The 13,594-nt window shown below is 44.0% G+C and overlaps 1 protein-coding gene across 3 annotated transcripts in view; it reads right to left on the reverse strand.

The window, feature by feature from the left end:
- ANAPC1 (anaphase promoting complex subunit 1) overlaps nucleotides 1–9,412 on the reverse strand; it is a 68,860-nt gene extending 59,448 nt beyond the window's left edge. Inside the window, exons 1-9 of one of the 3 annotated variants that reach the window (XM_063123921.1) lie at nucleotides 9,248–9,412; nucleotides 7,966–8,202; nucleotides 7,074–7,235; nucleotides 5,607–5,662; nucleotides 5,346–5,442; nucleotides 5,017–5,099; nucleotides 3,616–3,689; nucleotides 2,606–2,751; nucleotides 1,399–1,619 (exon numbers count right to left, since the gene is read on the reverse strand). In XM_063123921.1, the coding sequence (XP_062979991.1) occupies nucleotides 1,399–1,619; nucleotides 2,606–2,751; nucleotides 3,616–3,689; nucleotides 5,017–5,099; nucleotides 5,346–5,442; nucleotides 5,607–5,662; nucleotides 7,074–7,235; nucleotides 7,966–8,178 (1,052 nt within the window). In that variant the 5' untranslated portion in view covers nucleotides 8,179–8,202; nucleotides 9,248–9,412. Of the gene's footprint in view, nucleotides 1–1,398; nucleotides 1,620–2,605; nucleotides 2,755–3,615; nucleotides 3,690–5,016; nucleotides 5,100–5,345; nucleotides 5,452–5,606; nucleotides 5,663–7,073; nucleotides 7,236–7,965; nucleotides 8,203–9,247 lie in introns of those variants that run through there. The other 2 variants (XM_063123920.1, XM_063123919.1) reach the window with 2 other exon arrangements.
- Nucleotides 9,413–13,594: the final 4,182 nt, after the last annotated feature.

Here is a 13,594-nt window from a genome sequence, read left to right on the forward strand (position 1 = left end):
TTCAAATTTCAGCATTCAAAGTGGTAGTACATAAGGGGTGCAGAAACTCTTTCAGTCCATTTGAAAGAATACTAGCCTGCCATACTCCCCACACTTTGAGCCAACTCAAGAGTTGCGGGGTCCAACGGGCCAAGTGGCAAATTGACATAGCTCCTGTGCACCTATGGAAGTGCTTGAGACACACAGGGGTGTGAGTCTTTGGATTCTGTTTAAGAACTAGAATTATTACAACTGACAACAGCACAGCACTTAGCTAAGTGTCGTGAGCAACTTGCTCACATTTATCCCTTATTCCCCTTTGTCTTTCCCTCCCCTTCCTCTACTGCCTTTGCCATAGGTAACAGTTACAACTGTAAGTTCTTTGAGGGTAGGGACCTTATTTGCTTGCAAAATCTTGTATGTGATGTAATCGACCAAGGTGACCTCCCTGGTTAGCCACAAAGTTGACCAGATGACCTTGGGCTAGTCTCAGTCTCTCTCTCTCTCTCTGCCTAACCTACCTCACAGGGTGGTTGTAAAAATAAAATTGGGGATGGGGAGAGATGTTGTACATCATTCCAAACTCCTTAGAGAAAGACTGGAATAAAAGGACGAGACAATATGTAGCACCGTATGCATTTATGCACCTGGTGGTTCCACATGGACCTATGGCTCAACTGGAATCCACCCAGAGAAGAGCCTTCTGTGTGGTGGCCCCCTTTCTATGTAACTTCCTGCCCATGTTGGTCAAGCAGGTGCCAACACTGCATGGTTTCTGGCACCTCCTAAAAAAACTTTATTTCAGGAGGCCTTCCTTAACTGACCAGCCATGGTTTTTATCAGAACTCTGTTTTGTTTTTTAAGAATTTTTTAACATGGAGTTTTATTCTTATCTTTGTGTCTTTCGTTGTTTACCACTCTAGAAACTGACTACATGTGGAGTGGTATATAAATGTTGCAAATAAATAAAATGTATGGGACTGTAGAAATAACAGTAAGAAGGCAATCTTGAGGGCAGGGATTACCAAAAAGTGGCACCTGGAAACCTCAAGTTAATGCCTGCATGGCTGAGAACGACTAAAGAGTCCACTAAAGAGAGCTAGTGTGGTGTAGTGGCTAAAGTGTTGGACTGGAAGTCGGGAGACCCAGGTTCTAGTCCCCACTCAGCCATGGAAACCCACTGGGTGACTTTGGGCCAGTCACAGACTCTCAGCACAATCCACATCACAGGGTTGTTGTTGTGAGGATAAGATGGAGAGGAGTAGGACTGTGTATGCCACCTTGGGTTCCTTGGAGGAAAAAAGGCGGGATATAAACGCAATAATAAAAAATAAAATAAATAAATAAAGCACCAGGTTGGAAAAGGCTGTTATAAATCAACCACTGAAACACAAGCGTAACACAAGTGAATGAACCTACCTGAGAGCGGCCATGTTGGATATGGACGGCGAGCGGGAGTGGATGCTGGGTGACGATGCTGACCTGCTTTGACTGTGGATAGAAGAATAGTTCTGGAACGGAGAGGCCACAGGTGAGTCTCCCTTAGACAGGCTCCGAAGGTGGACAGTGAAGGAGCTGCTGGCGGCTACGTGCTGGGGCGTCCCCACCTGCTCAGAGAACTTTAAGACAGCACTCTGCTCCTGCACAGAAGTAGGAGTAAAAATTTTAAAAAATCTGTTCATGTGATTCAAAGCAGCATATGAGCAGCACGGCTTTTACATACATGTTATCTTAAGAGGCAGATCTAAGTCTAAAACATGACCATTTTTTTGTATCCCAACTACGAAGGGCCAAAAGACCTACGGTACAAAAGAGCTCCAAGATGGGATCTGCTGAAGTCTTTTTCCTTTCTTTAGATCAGCCTTCCTCAACCTGGGGTACTCCAGATGTGTTGGACTACAACTCCCAGAATGCCCCAGCCTGCTGGCTGGGGCATTCTGGGAGATGCAGTCCAACACATCTGGAGCGCCCCAGGTTGAGGAAGGCTGCTTTAGATCATGCCGGCGGGGAGGTGGGTGCATGTGCTGAAGTGGACCAGGGGCAGCATTATTCATTTATATAGCACCATCAATGGGTTTGGGGCATTGCAGAGTCCAAAGGACAGGTGCGTGCTCTAAGGAGCTCCCCATTTAAACTGTAGCACAGGGAAAACCAAAAGAGGAAGGAAAGGGAAGAGGCAGGAAGGCTGAACGTGGAAGCAATTCACGGTTTAAGGCTAGCTAACTGATCACACTCAAATAAGGTACCTTACTTCACCCGCCCCCCCCCCATGCCCCTTAAGCATGGGAAGGAGTTCTAAACACAAAGAGGCACCGAAGAGAAGGCCTTGTCTCTGGCAGTGAGCCAATTTCATTCAGAAGGTGGTGGCACGATGAGCAAGGCCATCAATGAAGGGCTTTTTCTCCCCTACAATAGTTGGGGTCTTCCAGGTGCTCCTGAAACTGTACCTACACGACAGGAAGGCCCTTTCTTGTCCACCGTTCGGATCTTAGAGACATTAAGAAATTAAACGATATCCACACAGCGTGCAAAACTAAGAGCCACCCCAGACCATGCAAGTGGTCAACACCCCCTCTGCGTTTCTAACATTACCGTTCTGAGAGTGTGCTTGCCCTTGGTTCCTTACCTCTGCTTTTACTCTACGAAGTGCCCAGATGGTATGCAAACTCTGAGCGGCATCATACGTCATTAGGATGGAAGGCTCAGCATGGAGGAAAACAATTCTCATGGAGTAGTCGGCAACATACTGTACTTTGGCAGAGCCAAACAAACCTGCTAAGAACAGGAAAGATCAGGTTAGCCTCCTAAGAAAAATGCTGTGCAGGGGACATGATTTAAAATAACACCCCCCCCTAGCTACCTTATCTACCCTAAGCTTGTTTTCCTGACATGAAGTGACTTTATCAACTCTGTGGTGAAAAGCTGAGCAGCAACTCAGTTAATGGAAACTGGAACATGACAATGCAGAATTGTAGGTGTCTAATTCAGCTAATTTTTGGAGGTGCAATGCAGCTAATGGTTTTTTTAAGCAGATATTTTGCATATGCCCAGCAGTTGCCCCTTTTGGGGAAGAGGTCATTATAAGGATAAATTTTGTATTGGAACACTCCTTAATATTTACTGATGTACATGCTCTTTTAAATTATCTACCTGCTTCCTGGAAGTTAACACATGGTCAGAGTAAATGGATTTTCTGTGCCCTTCCGACAGCTAAATGCTCACCTCCTCTAACGCAAAATGAATTGAAGACCTTCTAGCCCTTTCAAAATTTGAACAGGTGGTGTAGAGACACCACTTGCGAATGGATACTTATTTGGTCTGCTTTTGTTAAAGTTTATATTTAGTTCTTCAAAACCTGAACTTCATATACATACATACACACACACACTTCATACGTATGAATACATATGCATTGAAATCAATATATTCAATCACATATCCTCAACCCCAAGAACATTAGCTCACTAAATTCACATCCAAACTCATAACTGTAATCTATGAATCAATTAGCACTCCAGAATTCTGTATTTATAGATGCCGCCAAAGCTGGGACCACCCAACATCTGTGAAACATCTCTGAATACAGATTGACTGATTTTCACATCCTCCCTTGTTTTTAGGCATTATATAATTTACCTCCAGACTTACAAACCATTGGTGTTATTTCATCTAATGGGTGAAGCATGCTGAACATGGTGGGCAAAGGTTCTCTGAAAAGAAAATGGACCAAAAAATATTATGCACCAGAGTAAGTGCTAGCATAAACATCTTAAGGTTCAATCCTATGCATGTTTAGACATGGAAAAGGGCCTACAACTCCCAGCTTGACCACGGCTGGACCACACTAAGAGTTGTAGGCCATTTTTTCTGTTTAAACATACATAGGATTGCGTCCTTAGTCAGTATTAAAGGCCACGGTTCAAATGTATCATAAATGTACATATAACAGTAAAACTGTGGTTTGACGAACACAGGGGGAGAAGGGTGTAGAGACACACATGGCTCATTCCACTCCTCTAAACCAGTGGTTCCCAAAGGGGGTGCTAAGAGGCAAGGGGGCAGCAGGGGAGCACTACGAGGCAAAGGGGCGGCAGGGGGGCGCTAAGAGGCAGCAGAGGGGCGCTAAGAGGCAAAGGGGCGGCAGGGGGGCGCTCGAGGTGGTCTTTTCCAAGAAGCGCCTCTCCAGAAGGTCTTAAAACCCAGGGACATTTTTATGGGAGAAGGTAGTTTGGTCCCAAGCCATACAGGGGAAGAATCCAAACATGTATTAATACCGTTTAAGAGTTCTTTTAATGGTGAATTGAAATGTTTCAAAATCGCTAAAACTCTAATGAAGAGACATACCCTGCTTGGTGTGCCCCACCACGCCGGCTGCAAAACAGAAGCATTCGCTCTCTTTTCCCTCCCTCCCTCGGCAAACTTGCGGCAGCGGTTTCCCATTTAAAGGGGCCGCGCGCAGGGGGCACTGAGCATGACTTTGTGGAACCAAGGGGGCGGTTACCTGAAAAAGTTTGGGAACCACTGCTCTAAACTATGGCTAGAAAGACTGAAGCACATGATACCTGAAAGTAACCTGTAAGTGTAGACTTATTAATATGCTTGAATTACATCCCATTACATTCAAGGACATCAATAGCTACTAGTCATGACGACTATATATTATCTCCAGTATCGGAGACAGCGTGCTGGAGAATAACAGGAGGGTGCTGTGGCATTTATATCCCATAGAATGCTGTACTAAATAGGCCTTTGGTCTGATTCAGCATAGCTCTTCTTATGTACTTACATTTAGCTATCATTTCTAAGTCAGCGTTATTTTGAAGAGTCATTTAAGACAGCTGAAGTTTTTAAAAAATAAATAAAATCAGATATTTATTTCAGCCTGATTTTTCAAAATTTATTTTTTTTAATTCACTCAGGCAGCTATGAAATTATTCTGCCAAGAAGCAAAAGTAAAGAGCGATAGAATCATCACATTTACGAAAAATAATCTTTATTCTACTATCATATAACAAATAATCATCCATGCTTCTTTACCTGGTTAGATTTAGAGGCACTTCATGCAAAGAACTACTACGTTCAAACAACAAGCCATATTTCGTTGGCCAGACATTTGCTACCTATAAAACAAAAATTATTAAGATATTTCTAACTGATATTGTAAAGCTGGTTGGTTTTTCATTTTGAACAAGTTGACAATAATGTACATTCTGCTTTATTGATTACTTCCTTTGTTATTCCCAATCAGATGGCAAAGAAATACACTGCTAAAGCTAGGTTTCACGTTAGAGCCAATGCTAAGAGTAAAATATGCCGGGGGGGGGGGGAGACTTTAATTTATTCAATTTAATTAAACACTCACTTACCTGGAAGGGCAAGGAAGCAATGTAATCCTTTCCTTCAATACTGTGAATATTTATGCAAGAGCTCTGTAATATGCAGATACACTTCTCTACTACTTCACTGCTATCTGAAACTGGAAAGAAACCCAATATTTTAATAGCCTTCAGCTACCATATACACAAAACTGGCTTATATTTCATGCATTTGGTTTTGGGAGCAGCAACTTGAAAAGAACAGTGCCTTTCGAATCACAAACCTCAAACAAAACTGTATAAAAATTAAACTTGCCTTCCACTTTTTCCGACTTATCCTTGGGTATAGAGAAATCACACCACAACGCCTGAAATAAAAGTATTAAGCAATGAAACAGGGGATTATTAGGTTTTGGGGGTTTGGTTTTTTTTTTACATATTTTGAAAAATACTCCTCCCCTTACACATCCACAACCCAACTGATTGAATGGAAGACATCACTTCTCGAGACAGTGTAACACACAGCAGCAGCAGCAGCCCATCTATTTCCAAAGTTCAGAAGTGATTATAGATCCTTATGCAGCCAAAATGGCATCATCCATGTAGATGTGGGAGGCATCAGCAACCTTGGGGAAAACTCAAGGTTTGCAGAAGTGCCAAAAAAAAAAAAAACCTTTAGAAAAACAATCTGAGCGAGGGCAGCCCAAAAGCAATCAAATCACTACTGAGCGGACATGGAATGCTGATTGTTGAGGTGGAGAGAGAATGGAAAAGGGGCAGTGGAGTGCAAATGAAACAGAATGACTGAAACAGGAGCACCCTGCACTCTGCAACATTTTGTTGCAGGTCCAATTCTACACTGGCTAATTAAAATGGTGGCATGTTAAGAGGTTCATATTAAAATACATTATTTATTTAAAGTGACATTGCAGTGCGTTCCCCTTAATAAGTTGATGGAAATTCAGGGTACAATCTAGACAATGTTAAAAGGGCTTAAAGCTCATTTAGTTCACTTGGAGACTGGCAAACTGCTTTTAAAAGCAAGGGGAGTTTCAAAAGCAGTTTACGATACATATTATTTATTTTTATTTATTTAATGTGTTTCTTAGCTGCTTTTCAAGCTACAGTCTTCCCGCAGTGGCTTACAACATAAAAAAAAATCTGTATCAATATGAAATTCATAAAAGAAAACATTCCTTTCAAAACCAACTTAAAATATATTATTTTCATCACATGGGATCAGCTGTTTATGAGGGGAGTTAATCGTTCACATTGTGAACAACGGGGTAAACTGTTCAAAACAAAAGAAGTCAAACATTCTATTGGGCTAGCATTTATTTATGTATTTAAAACATTTTATACAGCCTTTCTTCAGATCAGATTTCAGGGCAGTATAGATTAAGGCCCCTTGTGTGCACCTAAGCAGATCTTTGGATGTTGGCCAGTAGCTGAAGCATGACTATACATTCATTTTTACAAGAGATAATGCCACAAGGCAAGAATTCCCTGAAACAGTCCGAATAGTAAACTAGGACTATCAGTAACTGTTATGCACAATAGTTAAGATCTCTCTCTCTCTCTCTCTCTGATTGCCAAATGCTGAAGACAAATCAGAAGAGATGGTGTTCCCCATCTTGTGAGCTTCCGAAGTATCTGACTGGTTGTCAGATCCACTGATTTCCATAGGGCTTTCCCTCACGTAAGGATAATTGTGGCCTGGGTTTCGTTTGCAACATACAGCTAAATAAGCTCTATAGTAACTTTTGTCAGTTTTCATACCTGCAGAACAGGGCTGTCAACAGTAAATGCTTTGTAAACTGCAGAAGCTTGGCTTTTACTTCCTCTGCTCCAAATGACCATATTGCCGGCCACATACAGCTCTTCATCATATTGCACTTCTTCCCCAACATCACTGATGCCCTTCCTTAACTGCCAAGATTCCTAAAATAAAGAGAGGGGGTATGAATAAGAAAGTATTACAGATGCTTAATGTGTCCCTTAAAAATCTATCCAGTGGCAACCAGAGAATGGTCTTAGGACACAAAACATTGGGCCTGTTCAGATGACACTTCAGGCTCTGTGGTTAGCGAAACTGTGGTTCTCTGGGGTTAGTAGCCATGCTGTCGCACACAATACTTTAAGCCACAGTTAGAGCTGCTAACCCTGCTGCAGTCGGTCCGACTGGGGTTAGTGAGTGAGCAGGGTTTAGCAAAACGCATCACACAGGACACCTTAACCCCTGCTGTTTAACCAAAAGCCTTAACCAGCAGGGTTTAAGGTGTCTTCTGATCAGGCCCAATGCTTAACCACTGTGGCTTAGAATGGCATCTGAACAAGGTCAGTTACATCACAAAAGTTAGGTGGGTCTTAACATGGTCAGTACTTAAAGACTACTTGGCTTCCTGAAGTGTAAGATAAAAACATTTTGTTTTTAAACCTTGGTGCCAGGAAACCGAACTATCCGATGCTCCCTCTCTCAGATGCTGCCTGGGGAAGGGGGGGCATAGGATTGTTCCCTCTGTAACTAGTTTAACAGCCCATAATATTTCCATACCTCATCCCGTCCTCTTCCTTCTCCCTTTCCTCTGCCCCTTCCCTGCTGATCCTTGTGGTGCCTGTTATGCACACATGTTTTCTAAACTTTAAGCCTTGCCTCAGGAGGCACTTGTACCTTGTGCTTCTCGTGGATTGTAACTTCCTGAAGGGATCCCACCAAACCGGCCGCTCCATCTGACGACCAAAGCTCCGAGGCCGGTTGCAGCTGCCGAAGTTGCAGGTTCAGCGCATTAGGATGGTGCTTGCAGTGGTCTCGGCCAAAAGGGACAAACTCCTGCAAATCCCCTGCTGCAATCATCGTTGCCCTCTCTTCATAGATGTTCGACATGAGTTCTAAATATCAACATTATTTCTGAAGCAAGACCAAAATACCGGTCATTTAAGTGTGACTTCTCACAGCAGACAACATACTTTTACCACCCTTGTTACGGATGCTACCCTGCTTTATCTCAACACCTCTCAGAGCTTTAGCCAATGACTTTGGAGCGGAAAAGGGATTTGAACTAGGATCTCCCACATGCAAGCCTGTATTTTCATTGCACTGGAAATTATCAACCAACACAACATCCTGAAAATCTTTTGTGCCAATTGTTGTGCCTCATTGGGAGCAAGTGTTTATAATGAAACTACACTGACTTACAGCAAATGCTGTACATAAAAGGATACTATCCAGTTGGCCGGATAAATTATATATTGTAGCCAATGGCACACAACTCTGTGTGTGGGTGTCCTTTGGACATATGATGGATGGGCAGCCAGGAATATGTAGTGGTAATTATTCCACTCAAAAAGACTTACAGTACATGTTTACTCAGAAGAAAGTTCAAATGCGTTCAATGGGGCATATTCAAGAGTAAGCATGCATAGGACTGCAGCCTTTATTTAGATCTACTATCCTTTAGCTACCCTTTCTCCTGCATTTCTGTTCAGAATAACAGGACCACTCCCTACCCCATACTTTCAATGAAAGCTTCAGTGTTTCTTTTTCTTTGCTTTGCTACTGTATTTTTTCACCTTTATTTAAAACAAAAAAACAAACAACGGTTGTCACTTGGCTCTTTCCTCGCTGTTGCACATATCCCTTTAAGAACTCTGGCGGGAGCTGGAGAAACCCCAACGCGTGCATTTTTAGAAGGAAAGAACATTTGGGCAATTCGAGTTCCACTCCACTTGAGCGATTACAGTGAGGACACAGAATCAGAGCGTGGCAGCTACTCTTCCGGATGAATGAATGAATGAGGAGCAAGAGGCAAACGGATGAGTCTTCCTGGCGCCTGCCGCGTGGAAGCGAGCCATGCTCTGACCAGCCGGCTAACTGACTGAGTGGGGCAGAGGGGAGGGAAGGCGGGAACAGTACGGCGATGGGGGAGGCGCGCGGGGCAGCGGGGCCCACGGACCTGAGTGACACAGGAAAGGGCGATCGGCTGCAGGCCTGGGCTCCAGCGGCTCCTCCCCGTGTCTCTCCCTTGATAGCGGCAGCGGCTGTGGTTGTCGTCGTAGCAGCAGCAGCAGCGCGGGCTCCCTTCTGGTTCTCAGACGGGCGCTGCCATCTTGGGACTCCCATCACCACCCGCGACAGCCAGGGGGCGGAGCTACTGCCGTCACCGTCGCAAGCTGCCCGAGGAGGGAGGGAAGGTGAAGGGTTGGAGGACTGTGGGGAGCATAGAGCGCAGCGTTCTACCGTCGCTATGGTGACTGACCGTGGAGAGGCAACGACAAGGAGGGCGGGGGAGGCTTGCTGGCGTTACTATGGCAACGAGAGGGGCCGCGGCCTTGTTGCTGTTTTCTATACCCCCGTGCCCCGTAGGAAATGTATTTGTTTATTATTAGCAATATTTATATAGGATTTACACAATAACCTGTTTTGCATAAGCCACAATGGGTTATGGTGCATGCTGGGCAGTTTTGGTATATTCAAGCTGCAACTGTGGCTTATTATGTCATCTGAACTCTTTTTGTCTACAACAGTTAAACAAGCCTCACATAACCCTAAAACAGGCCATGGGTTTGGATGCCATAACAAACTGCAGTCAAGGCTTGAATATTAAAAATGGCCACCCACCTGCACCACAACCCATCATGCCTTAAATCACCCATGGTGGGTTGTTTGATTGTGCAAACTGGCGCCTTGTTTCCTTGTATATCAGCCAAGGTTAACACTGCATGCGGTTGGCAAAGTTTATTTTATTTATTTATTTATGTTTGTAGCCAATCTTTCATCCAAGGAGCCTAATGCGACATACATGATCCTCCTGCCCTTCCCCCATTTTCTGAACTGCCCAGAGAGGTTCAGCTATTGGGTGTTATAGAAATGCAATCAATAAATAAATGCAATTGTATCCTCACAACAACCCTGTGAGATAGGTTAGGCTGAGGCCCAGAGTCATCCAGTGAGTATCATGCTCGAGCGGGGACTAGAACCTGGGTCACCCAGTTCAACACTCCAAGTTGCCTCTAGTCCATGAGTACTTTCCAATAGAGATCTCCCAGCACTACCAATCAAAAGGCATTGCACAGCTTTTCCATCTTTCCCTCCTTAATGGATTCTTTAATTGGAAGAAGTAGTGGTAAAACGTGAGAGCCTCATCTGGAAGCGCCCCATGATTACTGATGGCTGTTAGTCTTCACAACAAACACCCAAGTCTCTCGTGGATGTGTTGCCATAGTTACCAATAAGTTTGCTTATAGTTCCAGAACTTAGAGGAGACTCCTGTTCTCAGCTTGATTTATTCCTAAAACCTACTTCCTCCAGAATGCTAATGTTGTGGCCTCCAGGAAAATGAGTGAATGAATGAGAGTCTTTTGCTGCAGTAATGTGTATCCTGTGTGACATTTACCGAACCTTAGGCTATGTTTTTATTGTGCCACTGCCTTGTCTCATTCATGCCACTTCACAGTGGGGTGTAAATGTTGTCATCTTCCATTCATAACCCTCCTATATTTTCCCACCACTACATCCATTGTGCGAGGAGTCTGGCTTCTTCCTCTTGAGTAGGGCTCGAGATGGAAGGCCCCCATCACTCTCTGTAGATTACATCTATCTTATTTCTTACATTTTATTCCTCAGAATGGAACTGTTGGAGAGTCCCTAGTATACATATTTGTGCTTTTCTATTGGTTTAGGAATAGTGAAATGCTGCGCTTTTGGTGATGTGTTTTTGGCAGATGCAGGCCAGAGGGTGGGAAATAGACTTGGCAGCAGGGCTCTCTCTGTCCAACATACCTGACATTCATGTGGTCTTTGGGGCCCCACAAAAGCCACTGACATCAATGCAAACCACCCCTTTTCACACTTTGGGGTAAGAACTAACCTGCATTATAAGTGATCTTGAGAACTGGCCTTTTGTCCAGACACAGGCACACAAATCTGGACAAAACAGTGATGGTTATTACTGTGCAGTGCTGTAGTCAAATCTCAACACTGCTTATGTCTCCACATTTGTGCTAGGATGCCTATGCTTGAATGGATGAGGTCAATTGTTCCTTTATCAGCTCATAGAACAATAAGAGAACATATTTTTCTCTAGAGTACAATACAGTAGAATTCTCTCCTTGTTTTCAGTAGCCCTTGTTGCTAACTTCACGTTCATTGTCTTAATGTTCCTGGAAATGGCTAACAAGCATATCTCTCAAATTTCAACGTACCCCCTGAACTGAGTCCTCATTATTTTCCTCGATACTGTAGTATTAGTTCAAGTTGTTTTCTCGCAGAGGAATACAAAAGCTACAATTATGCAAGTGGTTAATAAGGCTCAGCTGTGTAAAAACCTTCTTCAGAATGACAAGCCCTGGAGTGCGTCCAGCAACTTAACATGCCAAGCAATGTCCCTTGCAATTTGTGCCTTGGACTGTGAATGAAGTTCTCATTCACATCTTATGGGCTGAATCAATTAATGTTCTAGTGGTCTCATTCAGCTTCAGAGAACTGGTAATTTTGTGACTGTTGCCAAAGTATAGAAGGTGGTTCTACTGATAGAAACATTTATCCTGCTCTTCATATCCTCAGGAAAGAGAGCTCAATGATTCAGTGCTCTCACATTGCAGAAATATGATGGCCACCTTTACAAGATCACACTCCTATCCTCCCTGTAACTGAACTGAGAACAAAGTATGGTTCCATCTAGCAATTTACTGGAACACTGAAGCAACCAATGCTAATTTAGCATTGCATGATACTGAGAAAAATATAGAGAACATCACTCACTCTACTCTTTCCAGAGAGATAACCAAGTTAGTCTGTTACAGCAGAAACAAGAGGCTTATGGCACTTTTTTGCATTTAATTTCTACCAGGCCTTACTGTTTCCATTCCCCCCACCTTTCTGCACCTGCATACCTGCCAACTCAGGATAACACTTCATGTATTTGATGAAATGGACTTGAGTTCATGAAAGCTTATGCCATAAGCTTATGTCTTGAAGGTGCCATCCTATTCTTTGTTTTTACTGCTCTGTTTCAAAAGAAAAATGTACTCATATCGGCTTGATCTTAGGAATATTGACACCTGGTTGATTAGGCTCATAGGCGTGAGCAGCACCTTATTGCTGATACTCTGGCAGAAGTCCTCAATTCCTGCACATTAACTCATATTAAGAGCCATGTAACTATAGATCGATACTTACAATCAATGAAGTGGTGCAGTATTCTCACCTTAATCATAAGTGTGCAGTGCAATCCCACAGCTTTTTCTCATAAATGCAGACCCAACAATAATGTAAAAGCTACTAGGCTACTGTAATGGGCTTTATGAAGTGGCTCATTACATCAAATAAGGAGGGGATCGCCGGCTGGGTCCAGGAGGTTGTAAATGCCTCCTTGAGAGAGGGAGTGGTGCCGGCCTCTTTAAAAGAGGCGGTAATTAGACCACTCCTGAAGAAGCCTAATCTGGACCCGGAGGATGTTAACAACTATAGGCCGGTGGCTAATATCCCTTTCCTGGGCAAGGTGCTTGACCGGGTAGTTGCAGGACAACTCCAGGCACTCTTGAATGAAACGGATTATCTAGATCCATTTCAATCGGGCTTCAGGCCTGGTTTTGGAACGGAAACTGCCTTGGTCGCCCTGTGGGATGACCTCTGTCGGGAGAGAGACAGGGGGAGTGCGACCCTGTTGGTTCTCCTGGACCTCTCAGCGGCCTTCGATACCATCGACCATGGTATCCTTCTGGATAGGTTGTCTGAGCTGGGAGTTGGAGGTACTGCGTTGCAGTGGTTCCGCTCCTACTTGGATGGCCGATTCCAGAAGGTGGTGCTGGGGGATTATTGCTCTGTGCCGTGGCTCCTAAGCCATGGGGTTCCACAGGGCTCTATTTTATCCCCTATGCTGTTTAACATATACATGAAGCCGCTGGGGGAGGTTATCCGGAGATGTGGACTGAAGTGTCATCAATATGCGGATGATACCCAGCTCTACCTTTCCTTTTCATCAAATCCAGCTGAGGCAGTGACTGTTCTGAACCAGTGCCTGGGCATGGTAATGGACTGGATGAGGGCTAACAAACTGAGACTCAATCCAGACAAGACGGAGGTACTGTTAGCGGGTGGTTCATTTGTCCGGCGAGGTGATGTTTGCCCTGTCCTGGATGGGGTTGCACTCTCCCTAAAGGATCAGGTCCGTAGTTTGGGGGTGCTCTTCGATCCAGAACTGTCACTTGAGGCACAGGTGAACTCAGTAGCAAAGAGCAGCTTTTATCAGTTTAGGCTGATATACCAACTGCGCCCTTATCTGGACAGAGATAGCCTAGCT

The sequence above is a fragment of the Elgaria multicarinata genome, chromosome 4, assembly GCF_023053635.1.
Source record: "Elgaria multicarinata webbii isolate HBS135686 ecotype San Diego chromosome 4, rElgMul1.1.pri, whole genome shotgun sequence".
NCBI lineage: Eukaryota > Metazoa > Chordata > Lepidosauria > Squamata > Anguidae > Elgaria > Elgaria multicarinata.